This window comes from Gossypium hirsutum, chromosome A07 (assembly GCF_007990345.1).
Source record: "Gossypium hirsutum isolate 1008001.06 chromosome A07, Gossypium_hirsutum_v2.1, whole genome shotgun sequence".
Taxonomy (NCBI): domain Eukaryota; kingdom Viridiplantae; phylum Streptophyta; class Magnoliopsida; order Malvales; family Malvaceae; genus Gossypium; species Gossypium hirsutum.
This window is the reverse complement of record NC_053430.1, coordinates 2,270,943-2,295,699: the sequence shown is the minus strand read 5'-3', so window position 1 is coordinate 2,295,699 and position 24,757 is coordinate 2,270,943. Positions and strand designations below refer to the sequence as shown.

Sequence of the window (24,757 nt, the reverse complement as noted above, 5' to 3'; positions counted from 1 at the left end):
TGTTAAAATAAAGTTTCAGTCAATGAAATTGTATCATGTCACCACCCATTAACCATTCAATCGAGGACATAATTAATTTAACCATCAAATTAGTTTCAAAAATATTATCGCGGAGCTAAGTATAAATACCTAAATACACTCTCACCTTAGTTATGGCAATCTTTGCTACTTAAGCTACTGCAACTTTGGTATTTTTTTTATTTTTTTTTTACAATTCTTCATATTTTTACAAGGTATAATAACAGTACTGGAGAAAATAGAGAAGAATTGAGGACCGAAAAGGTGGTGGAAGGCATCGTAGACGAAGGAAGCGTATTGGTCGCTTTCTCCGCCGCTCTCATTGTTTCGGATTGAGCTGCAAGAGGGAATCGCCGTGGCTCCATCGTTGAATTCTGAGCAGTGAAGTTGCCGGGGACCAAACCCAAATTAACGGGTGACAGGCGGAAATACTTACCACTATACTACAACAACAGCACGGTGTCCTAATTGCTACAAAAGTATAATGTAAGAAACTTTGGTGTTTCAAGTGAATTAAGCAAGGCCCAATATTAACACACCGAGGCCTAAAGAAAACCCATGTCCATCAGACCTTAATCACTTAACTAAGTTGTCATCTAGGAACCAAGTTATCAGACCTAACAAGTAGCTATCAAGATCCAATAATCTTACCAAAAAATACCCTGAGCAATTGAAGTCACGAGGTCAACAGAGCAAGTCGAACAAACTAGTGCAGCAATATGGCTAGATAGACAACCAATGACGATACATCAAGCATTCTAAGTGCTAGGTATGAATACTTGGGAACAATCTCGTAAGGATGGAGGGAGTACCTAAAAATGGAATTTTTTTTATTAACTTTTAGGAATTTATAAATTAGTATAATAGTTAAATTGTATTTTTTTTCTCTTTCCCAAAAATTGGTAAAAAATTATTCATTTTTAGTCTCTCTAAAACAATTTTTTGATTTTGCTCTCGAGTCTCTCATCCTACTTACGACACTATTTGTTACATTGCCTTTGAATCTTAACTATTCACCTTTTACAAAGTATTTCTCAAAGTATAAATTCTAACGCTTCAAAATTTACGTGTATCTTGCAAAGGAATGTATAGGCTCCGAATCCGATCTATCGTCTTTCGCCAATGATTTCCGAGCCGATCTATCGTCTTTCGCCAATGATTTCCGAGCTTAAGCAGTTATAAAAAAATCATACCCTTACTGTTTTTTCTTTTTCTTTTTTTCAAGTTTGCATGTTCATTATGGGGTTGGTCCAATCTCATAACATACAAGTCAAAACAATGCTTTCAATTCCATCACTTCGCTAGACGGTTAGGTATTGCATTGTATTATGGTCAAAATATATGCACCCAATTTTCTTGTCTCTAAACCAACTATGTCTTTTCGGATTACCATATAATTGATAGTAATTTGCAGGTCAGTCAAAATTATTGAAGGGTTTTAGCTAACTCCAGCTATAGGGCAATTACAGTAAGTTATATTTAGTCAACTGAATGGTACATATCATGCAAAAAATTTCCATTCAGATGCATCAACTATAGATTTTAGTTATGGTATTTGGTGTTTTTCATATTATTATCCCTGTTATTGCGGTGTATGACTTTGCATTAATACTTTGACTCATCTAAAAATATTGTAAGACATGTTTGTGTTCGATATGGATATGTTTAAATTTTTAAAATTTTTCTTATATTTAATAGATTCTTAGGCCTTTTAAATTTTATAAAAATTTTAATTAGGTCCTCCAAAATTTTGCAAATTATCATTAAACCTATTAAAATTTTTAAAAATTTTAACTAGGCCTTTCAAAATTTTTAGAAATTCTTATTAAGCCCCTCAATTTTTTGAAAAAAATAATTAAACCCTTCAGGGTTTTTTTTAAATTCTTATTAAACCCTCTAAAAGTTTTAATTAAAAAAATTAAAAAAAATCGATTTTTCATATTAATTTTGAGTTTTGAGTTTTGAGTTTTTGGATTTATTTTGATAAAATGGAATTTTATTTTACGACATTTGGACATTATTTGGTGAGTTTTTTTTTGTGAGATAAATATTAAAACTATACATGAACTTTGATTAAATGTACAATGTTATACATGAACTATGATTTCCGTGCAATTTTATACATGAAATTTTAATTTGATTCAATTTTCAAAAATTACTAAGACAATTATTAATATATATATCATTTTACATTTATGTATTGCGTACACAAATAAGTATATTTATATGAAAAGAAAGTGATGTATTTATTTCTTTAAATGGGTATAATAAAATTACAATAAAAATTTCATGCGTATAATTACATCAAATCAATGTTCATGTATCAAATTACAATTGTATACATGCAAGTCGATTCATCAACTCTGATTTGGTACAATTATACATATTTAAATAAATAAATACATCAATTTATTTTTAAATTAGATAAATATAATTATTTGTATATGTAACATATAAACATAAAATTATATTACATCGATAATGGTTCTGTAATTTATCAAAATTAAATAATTAAAATTTGATGTATAAAATTAAATGTATCTATTTTGTATGAATATTGCTTATGTGCGCACCAGTTAGGAAGAAAAAGAAAGGAACCATCCCAAATTTAAAGTTATAAGGTTAAAGTTTGTCGTTTGTGTTAAGATTGAAATTTTAAATTTAAAAAAATGTAAGGTTTAATTAATTATTTAATTGAAGAACATGGACTAAATCTACAACTTTAGGCATAGTACATGATTAATAACAAAAGTAACCAAACATATTTAATTACTACCATTTAGTTAGGACTGAAATTTCAAAATCTAAAAAAATGACAAGGACTAAATTTAACTAATTCAAAAAATACAGGGAGTAAAATTAAACAAACTAAAGTATAAAGATTAAATCCATAACTTATGCAAAGTAGAGGGACTTATAGCAGCATTTGACCAATTCTAAAACTAGGCCGTGACCCAATTCAACACCTAATTATTGTACGGCGGCGGCTCTCGCATCGATTCAGTGGGGCAATGACTATAGTAAAAGTTTCCGGTTCTGTCTATGGTTGCTGTCGGCCTATTTTTTGAGACCCTCATTGCACATGTTCGATTAAATTATATTTTTTGAGACCCTTAAGCTCTATGATGACACTCAAAACGTCATTACAGTTAGTCACCTCAACTTTTATAAATTTTTATTTTGGTAATTAAAATAATATTATATTTTAGATACCATATTACCATTAGAGATGATTTTATTTTAGTTATTTATTTACTGTACATTTATTTTAATCACTAACTTTAAAAGGAAAAAATAATTTTTTTAATAAAAACTCTGGTTTTTCCTTCCACCAGAACAAAAATCTAGAATTGATTCTAACAAAGGAAAATAAATGAAAAAGATAAAAGATAAAATAGTTTTTTAATGTAAAAACCAGGTTTTTTCTTGTAAAAACCCAAAACCTAGATTTTTTCTTTTATTAGGACAAAATTAAAATTAATTCTTAAAAAAATGAAAGATTTTTTTTAAATATATCATATTCAAATTGTTCATGTGATAGACAGAAACATATTTAAAATTTGTTTCATATATTTTAAATAAATTCCATGCCAGATTTGAGCTAACATTTAAGGCTCAAGTTAATGATTGGGTCGATAGAAAGACATGATTGATAAAGATACTCATATTTTAAGAATTAAATTAAAATATTTTAAAGTATATAGACTAATTTAGAATTTAGATCATAGTTTAAGGACATTTGGTACAATAAACCCATCTTTATCTTATTATCATTTTTTCTTATCTATCTTAAATCATGGTTTTTTTTTCGCTCCGTCGATAGAAATATATTAATAATAGAAAGATGTTGAAATATATTTTAATTATTAATTTAATTATTTATATTATATATAAAAAATTTCACCCAAATCTCACAAAATCTAATATTATATAATAAATTTTATTATAATCATTCAAATGTATTATTTACCAATCTAATATCTATGAATATTATTACAGTGGACCAACTTCTTGCATGAGCATTAATGACATGTAAGAAAATATTGTTTGATTATAATTAAAAGAAATTGACTTATATCCACCTTCAATTATTTTTGTAATGAAAACAATTAGATGATATCATCCCAAGGTTCTGTCTACGATTCTCACGAGAAAACTGACTTAAAAAATGGTCAACATAAAAAATATTATCTTCAAAACAAACATGGTATTTTTTATTACTGACTCAAAACTCAAATATAATTTCGAACTACTGATCCACAATCCACGTAGATACGGAAGAATTTGAGCCGCACAAAATAGAGACATTAGGGGCTCGCGGGAAAAGCTCGTGAGCCAGGCTTGCATGTTTCTGGGTGTTTGCAGGCAAAGGATGCGAAATCATGCGGGTAGTTCAATGAACACGTGTTAAGTCTAAAACATTATATGTGTTGGCATGCATGGAGCCTATCTAAAGACTTCATTCAATTAACAGTAACCGTATCTTATAAATATAAAGTTTTTCGTTTGTCGCATGCATGGAGCCAACCTAAAATATCATTTTAATGAACAGTAACCGTATCTTATAAATATTCGATTTCCCTCATCGAGATGACACACAGCAAAACACTCGACAAACATGAATTTTCATAAAGTATTATTAAGTATATTGTAAAACATGAATTTTCATAAAGTATTATTAAGTATATTGTAAGAAAAAATTTTAAAAATATAATAAGTATAATTAAAAATGATGTTTTTATTGTTATTTTTCAATATATTATAAAGAGATATGAGAATATCTTAAGTTTACTCTTGAGGTTATTTTATATGAAAAAATAATAATAATCTTTTTATTAATTATTTATAGTATTTAATATTAAAACTATGTTAACTTCCAAAGAATATTAAATTTATTCTTAGATATATTTTTTAGAAAATAATTAAATGGATTTATCTCCTAAATTTCTTTATCAATTTATCAAAATTTTATAGCAGTAATAAGAGAATATAGAATGTTCTAATTTAACTAATTAAGTTACTCAATTGATAATTGTTTCTATTGTAACAATTAAGAAGATGTAAATTCGAGTGTGCTTAAAAATATATTTTTTTGCAATTTAGAAATAGATATCATATAAATAATAAGGCTTAATATACCATTTATTATCTATTTAGTTTCAATTTTTAATTTGGTATCTAAGTTTAGCATCAATATTCAGTTTGGTATCCAAACCAAACATCATCATATAACCCAATAAATATTTGACATGTGCGCTTTAGTAAATAAATACGCATTTAATCGAGACAAAAGAAAAACTTAAGTACCAAATTGAATATTAAAGTCAAACTTAGGCAACGATGGATCCAATATTTTACTCTAAGGGGGCGAAACTTATAAATCCGAACGACCTTTTTCCTAACGTAAACAAGTGTCAATTCTTCTCAGATACCTTTTTTTTTTTATCAAACAAATCAGTTTAATGTTTTTTAAAAGCATGAACAATTTAACAATAAAAAAATTGCACTATATAAAATTAAATATTTCTTTCCAATATGCAAAAAAGAACAACTAATACTATACTAAAAATTTCATAAATATCGTTATAATAAAAAAAACATAATTTATGTAAAAATATTTACCGAAAGGACGATAATTTGTATTTTTTTACTCTGTGCTTTCAATATCGGCATCAAACTGCTTTCTTTTTCTCTCTGCAGTGTCGGCACCTTACCAGAGAAAGATAATTCTTTAACAAGACATACAAATCAAACTACAAGAAAGACACTAACCTAATATGTATGGGTATGAGCCAAATCAATTAATTATGAAATTCTGCTTTAAAGTTCATATTGGGCCTCTAAGTTTAGTCTTTCAAAGCCCATCATAAATTAATATTTGATTATTATTAAAGTTCTATAATTAAAAATTTTAAAAAATACTTTATTAATATAAAGTATAACTTTATGGCTTAAAAGGCGAATGTTTTACAATGTAGACATCAAATCTAAAAAACATTATAATTTATATATAAAATTCAAAAATTTGAAATCCATATGAACTTAAATACTTATATAGAACAGAGAAAAATTTAAATACTAAATTAAATATTAATGTCAAACTTATAATATTAACCTATATGCAAAATAATTGAAGAGAAAAGGACAAAGGACAGGCAGGAGGTTGATCCCCAAAAGTTGATAAATTTATATTTTAATCCTTTTATATTTTAAAATTATTTGTACGTTTAAGCGAGGTGCATGCATGGGTAAATCTAACAATCTCCTCACCAAAAGGTAATCAACAGTAGAGGCTGAATTATAGGTACCGTATCCTGTTGTGATCAATCATTAACATACCCTACGCTTTGTGGGTTTATATTAATACAATATTGACCTTAAAAATAAAGAACGTGATGTAATTGGCTATCACATCATCATCATATTTAAAGTTTTAACCTAAATCTGTACCGTTTTAACGATTCCCATCTAACGGTCAAATTCCATCCACCAACACACGGCTTTTACCTAACATGACATTTTGGGTCACGTGTCACAACTATGTGATCTCTTGGTATCAATTTGAAAATTAGACAAGCTTAATTTAATTTTTCAACATTGTCCTTGCTAGGTCATGGGAAGCACTTGTGAACTTCTTACCCACAAAATTTCAATATCATTCAACTTTTTTAAAATCTAAAATTTGAGATGAGGTAATGAGATCAACCCTTAATTATTTTTCTATTTTAGGAGACGTGAATATTTACATCATTTATTAATTTGGTATTCACAAAATTTAAATTTGAATTTACCCAAACTATATTAATATATATGAGATAATAAGAGCATTCCTCAATTATTGTCCTTACTAGGCCTACAACATGGACAGTAACATGTGAAACATTTTAGTAACCTCATAATTTCACAAATTATTCAAATCCGACATTATATTATACTTTTCAAACTTTGAGAGTTTATTTTTCTTTTAAAAGTAAAAGATTCGTTAATATGAAAGAATTAAGACAAACTGAAGAAGAAATGAACAAATTATATATGGTTCTTAACTCCCTCAACTTAAATGGTGGTGCCAAAATATAAAAACTCGGAACATATTCATGAAAAAAATTGTGTAGGTGAAATGAAGTTGCCTTATTAACATTCTGTCGAATTCACTGTAAATGTACATGTTGAAACACCTCTTTCAAACAAAGTTTCAAAGCTAGAATAAAAATTAAAATTGAAAAAGGATAAAAACTGAAGAGATAATAAAACCATTTAAAAATCTAAAATGACCCAAAATTCATATTCACTAATACTCATAGGAACAAATCAATGATGCATGCTTGAGAATTGAGATTGTTTTTGCATTAGACATTTTTTCACGTGACAATTTTCTTTTGGTCCCCCAACCTTATTAGGAGGCAAATTTTCCAAGTAACTACAGCCTACACTGTTTTGGTTGCATGTGTTATTTTTTGGGTTAATTCCATGACAAGTCCTTTAATTACAGATCAAAGTTTAAATCCATCTTTAAACTTTAAAATATTTTAACCAAAGATCAAAAGAAGAGAATGAGGTTAAAAACAAGAATGGTAGCATTAACCAGACACGTCGATAAGTTATTTATTTTTCAACATCGAAATTTACAGTAATTTTCTCATAACATGCAAACTTCCAACAAGCATAAAGAAGCATTATTTTTTTTCTTTTAATCTTAAGAAAAAAAGATATACAGTGAAATGGTTGCCTTTATTTTTCACTGTAGCAGTACTGATATTCGTATCATGGCCATTCATCAGTGTCAAGCAAAAAGGCCAATGATTCCAAATCAGTGGCACCATTGTCATCAAGACAATGACTAGTAGACCAATCTTTAAACACTGCCTCACCCAACGGGAAGTGCTGCTGCATAGGATTCTCCTCAAATTCTCCACCATCGTGTGATTTCAACAGTTCATTTATCTCAAAGCTCAACAAGTCAGAGCCGCCATCACTGTACAATGACTCAAGCATTTGAATTCCATTGTGAGCTTCAATTGTTGCAATACCACCACCCATTTCTTCATTATTATTTGTACAGTGATGTTGACCATGTCGATGAGTTGCAGGTGGTTGTAATGGGACCATCACCTTGCTGCTACACCTAATAGCTTTAGTTCGAATCACTTCGATTTTGGTTGAACTTTTCGAGGGTTCATTGAGTCTAGACTCGGTTGGTATTGTTTTAGCTTCAATGGATGCTTGAGCTTTAGCTCTCTTACCTAAAGTAGTGTTCCAGTAGTTCTTGATTTCATTGTCTGTTCGCCCGGGTAGCCTTCCAGCTATTAAAGACCATCTGCGAGTTCATACCCTTTAAACAAGGTCTCGAGTTTACTAAGCTGAAAGGAGAGAGAAAGAGATTACAAACCTGTTGCCAAGAAGATTATGGAGTCTTATAATGAGTTCTTCTTCATCATGAGAGATGTTGCCTCTTTTAATATCTGGTCTAAGATAATTCAGCCATCTAAGTCTGCAACTTTTGCCACATCTCTTCAAACCTGCATTTTGGGGGACATAAACCATCAAAAGGCATGAACTGAAAAGCATAATTACAATAATTTCACTTTGGGGTTTTATATATATATACCAGCTCTCTTGGGGAGGTTTCTCCATTTGCCTTCACCATGAACATGAATATATGATGTAAGTATTTTATCTTCTAAAGCAGTCCAAGCTCCTTTGTTGAGTCCTTCCTTGGAGCAACATGGACTTCTTCCCATATTTCTCCTAAACTCTCTCTCTTTTTCTCACTCTCTCCCTCTATTTATAAACCCATAAAAATGGAGGATGACCCCATGCATCAACTTAAAAAGACTTCAAGTTGCAAAGCAAATTATTAATACATGTGTGTATATATATATATATACATGGTTAGGCTTCAAAAATTGGACTAAAATCTACATATGAAGAAATAATGTGTATGTTTGTAGTCTCAATCAAAAAGAAATGTATGGTAATCTAATATTTTGTAGCAAGTTGAAATGAATAATTGTTTAGAAAAAGCCTTTAATTTAGGGGTTATGATGTATGTGGAGCACTGTGAATGGCAAGTGGCAAAAGAAGATAACACATGCTCTATTATGTGTATATTGATGTGTTTTTAAAATTTGGTTTAAAAAAAAGTGTAGAATGTGAAGTCTCATATACAATTTTGTCAGTTTCTGTTCTCAGCAGCCTAGTATTTGTCACTTTACTGGGCCTTTTACATTCAATTTCCATCGCAGAATCTTGTTCTACCTTTGTTTTCTTGCACGAGAAAGTGAAAGGAATTTTCCCATTCAAAGGAATTTTCCCATTAAGGAAAAGAAAAAGGAAAAAAAAAAAAGAGAGTTTTTACCTTATGTATGCTTCTTTGCTTCAAACAGGGTTATTTGTAGGGTAAATTGCATCTAAGGTCATTAAACTATTAATAAATTTATGTTTTGGTCGGTCAACTTCAAGAACTTATAAAATAGTCATTGAATTATTCGAAAAAAATTATTTAACTTACTTGGTTGTTGAAATCTCTACTATATGGCCTTCTCTGGATGCATTGCCTGCACCAATCGAAAGCTCTCGTTCCTCTTCTCTTCCACAATTCAGTTTTTTTCATGAAACAACTTTGAATGTCACGAATCTTCAACCAAAATCTAAACAGCTTTCTTCTTCAATTTTCAACACTAACCATCAGATCAACTTGGATCTAAAATATATTCTTCTACTCGTTGATGAATATTGATCTACCGTACTAATTGTCGAATCGTTGTTGGAGCTCTCACTTAACAATCCAGTGACTTAAATGAAAACTTTTGAATGATTTAGTAACCATTTTATAATTTTTTAAAGTTGAGTGCTATTAAAACATAAACTTACTAATAGTTTAGTGGCATAATGTGTAATTACCATTTTTTTCTATTTATTTAGATAAGCTGTTATATTTTCATTATACAAAAAACAAACCTTAAATTTTAATTGGCTTTCAAAGATGCCCTTAAATTTTGATTGGAGCCCGAATAAGCTCTTATCTTGTTCTCGTTCCTTATATATATAAAAATTGTGGACGTCCTACTACAACATCTCATAACATGTTTAAAATCATTTGTGAAGAAAAATTCTAGCCATAATGAATTGTTGGGAACTCTAATTTTATAAAAAAAAAAATTATTTTAATTTTTCATCTCTTTTAACTCTTAAATTTATATTTTTTTATCAAGTCATCTTAAAATAGATGAAAAAGTTGACATTTGTTAACTTTGTTAATGTGACATGCACGTATATTGTCACATGGATGCCACGTAAGCAATTTATTTTTTTTAAAATTTAAAAATTAATTAATTACTAATGTGACATACACATGAATTATCACATGAATGCCATAACAAACATTAATTTTTCTATCCATTTTGAAATAAATTAACAAACAATCAAATAAATTATTATGTTAAGATTTTAACATCATTGTCAGACTTTTAGGTTCAACTTTTTATGCAATACAACTATCTTAATTTTTTTTCATTAAATTAAATCTATATTATATTGAAGCATAGTTATTGAGCTTGCCTTCTCATCCAAAATAAGTTAACTTTCATCAATGTTAAAATATAACAATTTTGAATTTATATGTGTGGTTGAATTGCATGTTGTCCCCAACAATATCCCACGTTAATGTCTTAAATGAAATGAAGGTCTCAAGAGGATATTCAACGATGAGGGTTTAAAAAAGCATGGACTCCTCCTCATAGTGCACTATTGTCAATCCCTCTCTTTAAAGTTTTATGATTTTTTTTTATAAATCATATAATTATAATTTTAAAAATATCTTTTTTTTTAATTTTAGAAAATAAATCATTAATTTTAAGATTTTTTATATTTTCGGATTTTTTATTTGACAGAATTACTGATAGGAAAAATTTAAAAGTATCAAAATTAATGTTTTCGTTAAAGGGGTAATGAAAATTAACAAACAAATCACCAAAATGTAACAAATCAATAATGATAGCGACTATTATAAAACTTAACATAATTTTAATTAAATTTGTGTGTGGTTGAGAGGTTTGGTTGCCTTAAGAAACTATGGAAGGTTGGATTCTTGAACCGATGGAGGGATCGATTTGACATATATAATTAAGACTTAAATAATTTGTAAACTATTAATTACAACATTACATAATCATGGAGTCATTTTACTATAGTACCATAATTGAACTCTCTCTTATTATATACCATCATAAAAGTCACTTATTAAGTGCTTGGCCAATGATCTTGTCATAAATGTATTTACTTTCATAGGATATCTTTAATTTTTTTGGAATAAATCTATTCTCCCAATATGATTTTATTTTATCTCATGGTAAATATTTCCTTCATAAAAAGCCAATTACTAATAAATAGTAATTAAATCAATTATCTCTAAGACAAATTATCCGTGACCACACTACTTTCATCCATGCATTCTGATTGCACCAAATTATTACTCCATGCCCCCGCAAGAGATTATCGACATCTTTAGTGGCTATCATTCCCTTAAAATCCTTGGGCTTTATGACTTCAATCTAGTGCTTTGTCATGGCTTCGAGAACACCTCCCCCCCACGGTTGCTTTGGATGTCGTGCGGTCTCCCTTAAGTTCCTCGAGTTCCTTCATTAAGGCTTGCCGCCATAGCCTCTAGCGTATCAGTCTGTTAGGCAAGTAGGCCTATGGTCTCGAAAAAGGCCCCTTGAACCTCCCCCTTGAGCTTGAGCTCCTCTCTTGTTGACTCGAGTACCTTGACACGCCCTTCAATGACTTCTATGCTGGTAACGAGTTAAACAAATTCAACTCAACCTTCACCATATGGATCTCCACAGTCACTAATAGGTTTCTAGAGCTCTCCCTTAAGCTCACCTTCTTTTCCTTGGTCGTCGCATGGGCTTCCTCCTCTTGGTGCCTTACCTTCGATTGGGACATCATCGCATTGGCATCATCGAGCAAACTAGTTCTCACATGCTTGTACTTTTTATGAGTAATCGTGTGGCCTTGAACAAGTTATCACATGGTTTTTAATTTTTTATATAATTATAATTATATAATTTATAATTTTATAAAATAAATTATAAATTTTAATATTTTTAGTTTTTTTTAAATTATTGTTAAGAAAAATTCTAAAAGTATCCAAAAGCTAATTTAGCTATAGTTCAAGGCTTAATTAGTTACTAGCCCTTTGAGTTGATGTGTCATGTCATCATTTCGCTAAAGGATAATAAAAGTTAACAAATAAATTAATAATTAAAATATAATAACCCAATAATGTTAGTGGTTATTATGCAACTTTTGAAACTTAGGTTAACCAAACGTAATTTTAATAAAAGTTTAGCGGTCGTTAATGTAATTTACCCAAATAAGAAATAACAAAAAGAAAAATTAAAATTGAGAGCATAAATGTTAGTTAAAACGCTCTTCTCATCTTTAGACAAAGATAGATTAAAAGATGACAAAAAGAAAGGATATTATTTGAATTTTCGATTAATGTGATTGAAACATGTAGGAGAAGTTAATATTTAAATAAATAAGTAGCATGTTTGTAATAGATAAAAATAGAAAATTTATATTGGAAAAAGCTTTTAAATTTTTTATAAATACAAATGCAAATGAGAGGGGAAATTTCAAAATTATTGGAAAGCTAATTTAATTTAGTTAATAGACGAGTGTATACAAATACATATACTAAAACATATTTTTTACTAAAATGTATTTGATGTTGTTTTTCAGGATGTAGGTTGGCCATCTCTTTTTGGGATTGTTTGTTGGAAGATATGGAAATAGAGGAATTTGTGTGTTCCAAGATTCTCCCTTCAACATAAGTAGTGTGATCCTCTCCTCTTGTTGGTGTGCGAGTTCTATTAAGCAGTGGCGGGTCAAATTAGGGGAAAGCAATATTAATCGAACTAGGAATCAAAGATGGATTCCACCGTCCACTGGTTTCTTTAAACTGAATACATATGGTGCTCGAAACCCAAAATTAGGTCTTGCTTGGTCGACAACAGTGACGCGTAATGAGTATGAAGGATGGATGTGGGGAATAGAAAGAAACATTGGGAGATGTAGTGTATTACAAACTGAGCTCTAGGCTATTTATGATGGACTCCAATTAGCATGGGAAGCTAAATGGGTAAATATTATTACTGAGTCTGATTGTGCTCTAGCTATTAAAAGTGTTCATGGTGATGGTAGAGGACATTCTAATAGAGATTTGATTCTGCGAATTCAAGAACTATGCAGTCATGAGTGGAGAGTGCTCTTTAAGCAAATTCCTAAAGAGGTGAACTCTGTTGCGGAAACTTTAGCTGATTTGATGAAAGGTTTTCCAATTGGCACAAGAGTTTTGCATGTAGCCCCTCCTCTGGTTGATGGTAAGATACAAATGGACAGATGCTCTCTGCTATCCAACTCTGATTCTACTATTAGCTCGTAATTAATACTTTTATATCTTGTTAACAAAAAAAAAACATATTTTTTTACTAATAAGGATTTGGTTTTATGAGAAAAAAATTTATTTTTTTAATATTAACGATTTGTACTAGTGAATAGAATGGGGTTCGTCCATTCACTATCTAAAAAAAATAGATCTATTTTATATCTTTCTATTATGTATGGAATTTATAGTTTCAATTGACGTAAATCCAATTTTATTTAAGACTTTGAAATTTTGAGTTCTTACACTAGATTTGAAATGAGGAGAAGTGAGGGAAAAGTAATACAATAAAGGAAAGGAAAGGATTAATATTTTCTTTATTAATAAACTATGATTTTTAAAATTTTAGGATTTTATATTTTAATATTTGATGAACTACAAACATTCGAATCAAATTTCAAAATTTAGTTTAGGCCAATACGAATCAACCTAGACTACTATTGATAGATTAAAAAAAAAGTTCAAATAAATGTTTAAGGGCTTATTTGAGTTTTTTTTTTTTAAATACACAAGGGTTATTCTAAATAAAGGGACAAAGTTGAAGGACTAATTTAATATATTAACCTAATTTCGAAGAACATTCCTTGGATCTTTCCCACTTTTATGCATCCCATATACTTACGTAACCGTATTGCCGAAGTGACCCAACTAAAACAGACAGTTGGTTGGAGATTACAAAGGCAGGAAATTTATGATATTTTTGTGTTTTTTATTTAAAATTTTGATAAATTATTTATTATATATTAGATCAAAAAGAAAATTGGTCTTTTTTATTAAAAATTTCATCAATTTTTACTTTTAAAAACTGGCGTGATTAACAGAATAACTAAATAGTTAAATGTTTTGTGCCACGTATAACTCATTTTGAAGTATATGAACCGGTTTTTAACAGAGAAATAGATGAAATTTTTAATAAAAAAATTAATTTACTTTTTGATTTAACGTATAGAAATTAATTTACTTATTTTTTAAATAAATAAAATATAATATAATCTAACTTTTAGTAAAAAAAATTCGATAATACACTCTATTTCAGCAAGCTTAAGAAAGGGAAAGGCAAATGCGTTGGCCGTATCTGTTCTGTTTTGTGTCTTTTTGCTTTTGGACCACTTTGGCAAGTTTTCGTTATGTGACAAAAGCATGTTATCATGCTTTGGGGTGGGTCTTATTATTATTTTTTTTTTTAAAATCGAAGTTACCTTTTTAGAAAACAAAAGAATTTTTGTTATTTTACTATTTTTCAGAATTTGTGTTTTTTTATTTTTATCGTAGTTTTTAAATTTCAGTGTGTAATTTTATATTATCGATGAATTTGTTGAGGATGCATTATTAAAAATTAAATCAAATTTTATAATATTTTATAATGTATTATCATCTGATTAATGGATATTGAAAAACGTTTATGTTTAATGCAATAACGCAATGTAATTCTTTATGCTATCAATAAACCTAATGAAACCACATCCATATTTAATTTCATTTTTAAAAACTATTGATTATATGTGATTCAATATTAATGCTTAGAATTACACAATAAAATTATAAATCTAAGATCCCATATTAGCGGACAGAAAATATCGTATTAACTTTGAATTAAAATTTTTGTAAATTAAATTAAATTGGGCGATCAAATCATCTGAACTGATAGACTAATCAACTCAGGATTTGATGGATTTAATCATTTACAGTCAGTAAATTACCGACCACAGAAAAGGACTGACATTTTCTATTTAGAAGACACTAGATGGAGTATCTAGAAACTAGAAGACACCAAACTTTTATTTGGAAATAAATAAAAAGAGTGAGGGAAAAGGGCAATATGGTGCCAAATACCTGTTTGGTATGCATGCCCATCAACAATAATGTCCAAAGGACAGATCAGTTGACATTCACCGATGTGAGCGCAAAATGATAAAAGATTTCTCTTGCATGTGTCACATGGGGTAGTTTATTTAGGGCTGGCCAAATATCTCCAGCCACCTGGGATTCAATCTGTTTCCAATATATATGGGTGGTTTTTTTCATTTTTATTTTTTGAAAAACGTATTTAAGGTGTGATAGGTATTTAATTAGAACAAAAGAAAATTTGTTGTATTAATTAAATTTCAAGTGTTAGTTTGAGAAATATTAGATTACCATACTAAATATTAAAGTCAAATTTAAATACTTGAGAAAAAATTTAAGAATTAAGTTGAACATTTAAACCAGATATAGGTGTCACTAATTAAAAATTTCAAGCTTTGGTAGGAGGGAGTTTAGATTAAACAGTAGTGCCTTGCTCAAGATAATTACCTAAATACTCCTCTTTAAATTTTAGGGTAAACTTCATTAGTAGTCATCCAACTATGATTTTTTTTTAGGTCCCAAGAATTTTTTACCTAGATAATATAATAAAAAATTAATTAAAAAATGGGGTAGGTTGTAGATTAATTACGAGAATGGAACGTTTTCTACGATGGAATTAGATGCCACCAATGTGTCAAGCGGCACTACCTTACAGAACACCTAATCATTTGACAATCATTTCAAGTGGGAATTTTTTTTTAAAGTGTTGACGCCACTTTGCCAAGCAACACCAAGAAAATAGTCGTATTTTTTTAAATACATAACAAATACCATACGAGTAAAAATTATTATTTTTAAAGTGTTGCTGTAACACCCCTTAACCCCGAACCGTCGCCGGAACAGAATTACGAGGCATTACCGGACGTATCGAACGATTTACAACAATTCTTAAATAAATAACCAATATATTAAAATAATTCATAAAATTTATTAATTTGTTTACCAAATGACTTCATTTTTTTTTTTATAAAAATTTCGGCAGCATTTCTGCTTATTTTTACATAAAACCCCCTGCAAATTAAAACCATATAGTTCCCAAATATCATCAATTCAACCAATTCATTTCACATTCACATTTTCTATTCTAAATACTTCTAATCAAACTCAATCTAATACCAATTTAAAATTTAACAATGTACTAATTAGATAAAATAGATAGACTTCTTTCATTAAAATCCATAAACTTTTAATACTAACATTTTTAACCATTATATAATAAAACATAATAACCTTTATACACAATCTATGTACATGCCACCTTTACCAAAGGAAAAATACATCACCAAGTTTTGCCGAAGCCGGGATTAATCTGGATGCTGAACCGAGACCTTTGACTTCTATTGACCTGCGCACGGAAACAACCGTACGCTGAGTAATTCATACTCAGTGGTATTACCATAATTCAAATTATAACAATAATGTACATGTAAAGCATAAATCGTATATACAATTTAAATTAAATATTTCAACAATAGCAATTCATCAACCAATATCGTATATCCACAATTTGAGTTTGAATAATTCACGAACCTTAGGTTCATTTCTCAATCTCATTTCACATTTCAATTCACAATTCAACTTTTTCATATCATTTCAATAGCTCGTTTGACCAACTCGTTCGGTTTATCATTTCATCATTTACCCTATTAACAAAACTCGGACTTTGGCGAATACACGGATCCAACCAAACACACCAGAATGGCACCCAGTGCCTCATCGGATAGTTCGAAGCAATAGTTGACACCCAGTGTCTCATCGGCAAAGCCGAAGAAAGTTGGTACCCAGTACCTCATCGAATCTATCCGAAGAAATATAGTGACACCCAGTGTCTCATCGACTCGAGGTCGAAGTATCCCTGAACTCTTCCAATCCTATGGCATGCCAACTATATCCGACTCAGCCCGACTAGTTAATAGGGTATTTAAATCACATATAATCCCAATTCAATCACACTTTCTCACACTTTCAATTCAATCATTTTTCCACCTTTCAATCAATAATTAATCCGCAATTAACATATTTTCACAACTCAATACATTTCCATTCAATTTAATATCGGTCACTATTCGATTTAAATTCATTTCCCGCTTTCAATCAACAAACAATTCAAATATTATTTCATATCAACTATTCAATTTAATTCCCACTCATAATAATAATAATAATAATAATAATAATAATAATAATAATAATAATACTTACCTCACATTTCATTTACTAGACACATAAATTAAAATTTAACATTTAATAATAAATAACTTGAATTATAGTAATACAAACCGTAATTTTCTCGAGTTTACTCCTCGATGACTTTCTCCTTTCCTTTCGATGCTGATGCTTTAGGTTCTTTGTTGGCTACGAAAATAATAATTTATAATAATCAATACAACATGATTCAATTTAATTCATGAGCCTAAACATGCAAATTTAACCATTTTTAATGTATTTATATAATTTCACCATTAAGCTGTCTACTTGGGTCATTGTTACTAAATTATTTATATCTTGAGCTACGAAACTCCAAATTAATATCCGTAAATTTTCCTTAAAACTAGACTCATATATCTTCTAATCATAAAATTTCCAGAATTTTTGGTCTAGCCATTTAATACAGTTTATTCGTTAAATACTCCCCTGTTATTTCATTTGACAGTTCTGACCTCTCTCCACTAAAACTAAATTATCTCATTGTACAGAACTCGAATAAGGTTCTTGTTTATTTATTTTGAAACTAGATTCATTAAGGAGTTTACATATATAAATTACACTCCATAATAATTTTTGTACAATTTTTAATGATTTTCCAAAGTTAAAACAGGGCATCTCGAAATCACCCCGAACCAGTATTACAAAATTTCAAATATCTCTTGATTCATCAATTAATTGCTTACATTGTTTCTACTATAAGAAACTAGACTCAATAAGCTTTAATTCCATATTTTGTTCATCCTCTAGTTCAATTTATAAAATTTTTAGTGAATTTTCAAAGTCAGACCATTGCTACTTCCCAAAACTGTTTTGATTAAAAATGTTAATAACCAAATTTATAACACCAATTCACACCTTATTCCTATTCAAATTTCATTTAAACTCAAATTTAACTATTAAATTTTTAACATATTTTCTTAATTCCGAATTTTCCTCAATCTAGTCCCTAAAACAAAAAAAACTTATAGTTTCTTTTACAATTTAATCCCTTTTTCAATTCTAACTTAAAATTCCTTCAAGTTAATCCCTAATTCATCTCTTTTGTTCAACATAAACTATACTTGAAAACCTATGAACTTACAAAATATCAACTTAATTCCATCAAAACTTTGTTTTAAAGCTTTTAAAACATTAGAATTAAGAGAAAATGGCTAATTTGACTTACCAATTTAAATTTCAAGCTTCAAAAACCCTATTTCCCCTTTTTTCTTCTTTTTCTTCTTTCTCCCCTGCTTCTCCCCTGTTTCGTCTCTTCTATTCTGTTTCTTTGTTCTTTCTATTCTGTTTCTTTTCTGTTTTGTTTCTTTTATATATAATAATATAATATTTATAATATAATTAATTTAATAATATACTTTATAATTAATTTATATATTTATATAAATAATAATATAAAAATCTAAGATTTTTACAATGTTATGCCGCCTCAACTTCCAAATGTGGCTTAATTGCCCATTTGGTCCCTATTATTTTCCTTTAATCTATAATTAAACTTTTACTCTTATTCAATTTAATCCTTTTTACTAATTACTCTAAATTAAGCTAAATTTACTTAATTAAAACCTAATTAAACACACTACTAGTCTCGTAAATATTTCTAATAATTATTTTCGGACTCAATTTACTAGGACGGAGGCCCAATATTATACTTTTCCGATGCCCATGAATTTTAGGTCATTACATTTCTCCCCCTCTTAATAAATTTCGTCCTCGAAATTTACCTGAGAAGAGATGAGGATATTGTGCTCTCATTGTCTCTTCCGGTTCCCAAGTTGCTTCTTCCACACTATGGCTTCTCCATAAAACTTGTACTAAAGGAACCCGTTTATTTCTTAATTCTTTCACTTCTCGTGCTAATATTTGAACTGGTTCTTCTTCATAAGTTAAATCAGATCGAAGTTCAATGTCTTCAGTGGGAATAACATGAGAAGGATCCGATCTATATCTCCGAAGCATCGAAACATGAAAAACATCATGAATTTTCTGTAACTCTGGAGGTAAGGATAATCGATAAGCAACAGGCCCAATTCTTTCCACTATCTCATACGGCCCAATAAAGCGCGGACTTAATTTTCCCTTCCGACCAAATCTCAAAATTTTCTTCCACGGCGATACTTTGAGGAATACCTTATCACCAACGGAATATTCAATGTCTCGTCGTTTCAAGTCTGCGTAAGATTTCTGTCTGTCGAAAGCGGCTTTCAGTCTATCTTTAATCTTTTTAACTGTTTCTTCTGTCTCTTGAATCAATTCCGGCCCAATCACTTTTCTTTCTCTTAATTTTGTCCAACATATTGGTGATCGACACCTTCGACCATAAAGTGCTTCATATGGAGCCATTTGAATACTAGATTGGAAACTATTATTATAAACAAACTCGGCCAATGGTAAATAACGTTCCCAACCTGATTCAAAATCAATGACACAAGCTCGAAGCATATCTTCTAATATCTGAATTACTCGTTCAGATTGTCCATCAGTTTGAGGATGAAAAGCTGTACTGAAACTAAGTCGAGTACCCAATGATTCATGCAGCTGCTTCCAAAATCTCGAAGTGAATCGAGGATCTCTGTCTGAAATTATTGATACCGGAATACCATGTAATCTAACAATTTCTCGAATATAAACCTCGGCAAGCTTCTGTAATGACCAGTCGGTTCTAACTGCTATAAAATGAGCTGATTTTGTGAGTCGATCAACAATCACCCAAATAGCATTCTTTTTACTCACTGACAATGGCAACCCCGTAACAAAATCCATGGTAATGCGATCCCATTTCCACTCGGGAATAGTAATAGGCTGTAACAGGCCTGTTGGTACCTGATGTTCTGCTTTTACCCGCTGACAAGTCAAGCATTTACTGACATATTCAACTATATCTTTCTTCATTCCTGGCCACCAATACAGTTCTCGTAGATCACGATACATCTTCGTTCCTCCTGGGTGCAAAGCAAAAATACTATTATGTGCTTCTCGGAGAATCAATTCTTTAATCTCAGAAGTAGATGGAACACAAATTCGATTTCGAAATCTCAAACAATCATGCTCGTCAATACTAAAATTTTCTACCGCACCATACTGTACCATTTCTCTTTTCCTCATCAACTTTTCATCTTTTAACTGTGCTGCTCTGATTTGATCAAACATCACCGGCTTGACTCTTAACTCAGCTAACAAACTTCCATCATCCTTAATACTAAGTCGAGCGAACATTGCTCGTAATTCAATCGCTGCTTTTCTACTCAATGCATCTGCTACCACATTTGCCTTCCCTGGATGATAATCTATAACACAATCATAATCTTTCAGAAGTTCAATCCACCGTCTCTGTCTCAGATTCAACTCCTTTTGTGACAGAAGATATTTTAGACTTTTATGATCAGTGTAAATATAACATTTCTCACCATACAAGTAATGTATCCAAATCTTCAATGCAAAGATTACAGCAGCTAACTCTAAATCGTGTGTCGGGTAGTTGCGTTCATGTGACTTCAACTGTCGAGATGCATAAGCTATTACTTTTCCTTCTTGCATCAATACACAACCCAAACCATTCAAAGAAGCATCACTGTACACTATGAAATCTTTCCCTGATTCTGGTAAAGTTAAAACTGGTGCCTCTGTCAACATCTGTTTCAATGTTTCAAAGCTCCTCTGACACTGATCATCCCAGATAAATGGAACATTCTTCTGTAGTAATTTGGTCATCGGCAAAGCTATCTTCGAAAACCCATTTACAAATCTTCTGTAATACCCAGCCAAACCAAGAAAACTGCGTACCTCTGATACATTCTTTGGTGCCTTCCATTGAACAATTGCCTCGATCTTCTTCGGATCAACTCTAATCCCATCCGCAGATACAACATGTCCCAAGAATACTACCTCTGATAACCAGAATTCACATTTACTTAGTTTCCCGTACAACTGTTTTTCTCGCAGAATTTGTAGCACGGTTCTGAGATGCTGATCATGCTCTGACTCTGACTTCGAATAAACCAAGATGTCATCAATAAAAACCACCACAAACTGATCTAAATACGGCTGAAAAATACGATTCATCAGATCCATAAAAGCAGCTGGAGCATTAGTCAACCCGAACGGCATCACCAAAAATTCATAATGACCATATCGAGTACGAAATGCAGTCTTCGGAACATCACTTTCTTTTACCTTCAGCTGATAATACCCAGATCTTAAGTCAATCTTTGAAAATACTGAAGCTCCTTTTAGTTGATCAAATAAATCATCTATACGGGGTAACGGATACCGGTTCTTGATCGTCACTTTGTTTAACTGCCGGTAATCAATACAAAGCCGCATCGATCCATCTTTCTTTTTAACAAACAATACTGGAGCTCCCCAAGGTGAGATGCTCGGTCTAATAAATCCACGATCTGACAAGTCCTGTAACTGCACTTTCAACTCTTTCAACTCAGTGGGTGACATTCGATACGGTGGTATAGAGATTGGTGCTGTACCCGGATACACTTCTATAGCAAATTCAACCTCTCTGTCAGGTGGTAAACCCGGTAGCTCTTCAGGAAATACATCTGGAAACTCACATACGGTTCTAATCTTACTGCACTGACTACCAACCAAATCAGAATTAATAACATAGGCTAAATACGCTGTACAACCCCGCTGAAGCAATTTATTAGCCTTTATTGCCGAAATAATACGTGTCGGCCCATTAGTACGGATACCATTTACTTCAATTCTGTCCCCGTCTTCTGTCTGAATACTAAACTTCTTTTTATAACAATCCAATACCACTCCGTGCTCAGCCAACCAATCCATCCCCAGTATTATATCAAAATCTCCAAATGGCATAATCAACAGGTCAATAGGAAAAGTTTTATTTTGTATAATTAACGGGCATCTCGGACAGATCTGATTCACTAATACTGTTTGCCCCAACGGACTCGACACTTCTACAGTCACTCTAGATATTTCAGAATTAAATTTCCCAATTCAACTAATTTTGAATTTATATAAGAATGTGAAGATCCGGGATCAATTAAAGCATAAACAGGCTCAGAATATAGTAAGAATATACCTGTTACTACATCGTGGGCGTCACCTTCTTCCTGTGTTCTGACCACATAAGCTCTGGCAGGTACTTTAGCCTCAGACTGCTGAGTAGCAATATCATTGCTTCTCCTAATACTTCCTCCCCTTGAAACCGAACCACCTCTTCCTAACCCTCTGCCTCTAGCTGTAGATACCGATCTCTGTGATGTCACGGGTACAGTACTATCAACTTTCGGACAGTCTCTGATGAAATGGTCTGTAGAACCACATCGAAAACAGCCTCTAGTTAATTTCCAACATTCCCCTCTGTGTTTCTTTCCGCAGTGTTGGCAGTCTGGAATATCTATTTCTCGGGAAGGACCTTTCACACTGCCAGTAGATGTCATCGTCTGTTTTCCCCTATTTCTACCACCTCTGTCTGACCTGAAACTGGATCTCCAACCACTTTGGAATTCCTTTGGTCTTTTCGGCTGAGGATTCGAACTGGTAGTTCCTGTACGCTTCCCGGTTGGTCTAACAACTTCAGTCTTTTTGTCGAGGCCCAGAACTTGTTCCACCATTTTAGCTCGTTCAATCAAATCTACTAACTCAGTGATCCGATGGGATACTAGCTGCACTTTGATCTCGTCTCGTAAACCCCGTAAAAATCTTTTACAACTATCGGCTTCTGTCGGAATAAACTCGGAGGCATATCTACTGAGTCTCGAGAATTCCCTCTCATAATCTATTACTGACATATCACCCTGTTGTAGCAACAAAAACTCTTGTTTCTTGTCTTCAATATACATCTCTCCGATATATTTCTTTTGAAACTCCTTCTGAAATAGATCCCACGTTATCTGACTCTCTGGTAAATGTCGAACCACTGATTCCCACCATAGATAAGCCTCCCCTTGTAATAACGATACGGCACAGATTAAACACTCTCGGGGGTACAATCCAATTGCTGCAAAATTCTTTTAGTCGACTCCATCCAATTTTCAGCTATGGATGGATCAACTCCTTTTAGACCCATAAATTCAGTGGCACCATATTTCCTCAGTTCCTTTATCGGAGCCCGTCTAACAGTAGGTACTGAAGTCGTAACAGGAGTAGTTCCTGCTACTCTTTGTAATGCATCAGCTATAATTCTCAGTAATTGGGATTCATCTCTATCTCTGACATTTTCTCGTTCTACATTAGAAGGTTGGTTGCCTAACGGATTCACACTCGGTGCAACAGATTCTGTTTCATCTAATTCTCTATCTTCACTATACATTCTTTCATCAGTATCATTTATTCTTTCTTCAGACATCTTTAATCTATAAAACAAAACAAACAAATAGGTCAGCATCCAAAAATCCCGACTCAGTTTAACTCGACAGTGGCATGTACATCTAGACTCAATTCCGAGCTCGATTTAGGCCGAGAATCGGCTAAACCTGATAGCTCTGATACCATAAAATGTAACACCCCTTAACCCCGAACCGTCGCCGGAACAGAATTACGAGGCACTACCGGACGTATCGAACGATTTACAACAATTCTTAAATAAATAACCAATATATTAAAATAATTCATAAAATTTATTAATTTGTTTACCAAATGACTTCATTTTTTTTTATAAAAATTTCGGCAGCATTTCTGCTTATTTTTACATAAAACCCCCTGCAAATTAAAACCATATAGTTCCCAAATATCATCAATTCAACCAATTCATTTCACATTCACATTTTCTATTCTAAATACTTCTAATCAAACTCAATCTACACAATACCAATTTAAAATTTAACAATGTACTAATTAGATAAAATAGATAGACTTCTTTCATTAAAATCCATAAACTTTTAATACTAACATTTTTAACCATTATATAATAAAACATAATAACCTTTATACACAATCTATGTACATGCCACCTTTACCAAAGGAAAAATACATCACCAAGTTTTGCCGAAGCCGGGATTAATCTGGATGCTGAACCGAGACCTTTGACTTCTATTGACCTGCGCACGGAAACAACCGTACGCTGAGTAATTCATACTCAGTGGTATTACCATAATTCAAATTATAACAATAATGTACATGTAAAGCATAAATCGTATATACAATTTAAATTAAATATTTCAACAATAGCAATTCATCAACCAATATCGTATATCCACAATTTGAGTTTGAATAATTCACGAACCTTAGGTTCATTTCTCAATCTCATTTCACATTTCAATT

General features: G+C 31.1%; 1 protein-coding gene across 1 annotated transcript; it reads right to left on the bottom strand.

The window, feature by feature from the left end:
* Positions 1 to 7,574: 7,574 nt before the first annotated feature.
* Positions 7,575 to 9,122, bottom strand: LOC107929869 (transcription factor MYB123). The gene is made up of 3 exons (XM_016861402.2): positions 8,624 to 9,122; positions 8,405 to 8,534; positions 7,575 to 8,332 (listed from the first exon to the last, which is right to left on the bottom strand). The coding sequence occupies exons 1-3, from the start codon at positions 8,754 to 8,756 to the stop codon at positions 7,780 to 7,782; spliced, it is 816 nt and encodes a 271-aa protein (XP_016716891.1). The 5' UTR covers positions 8,757 to 9,122; the 3' UTR covers positions 7,575 to 7,779.
* Between the last annotated feature and the right edge of the window lie 15,635 nt (positions 9,123 to 24,757).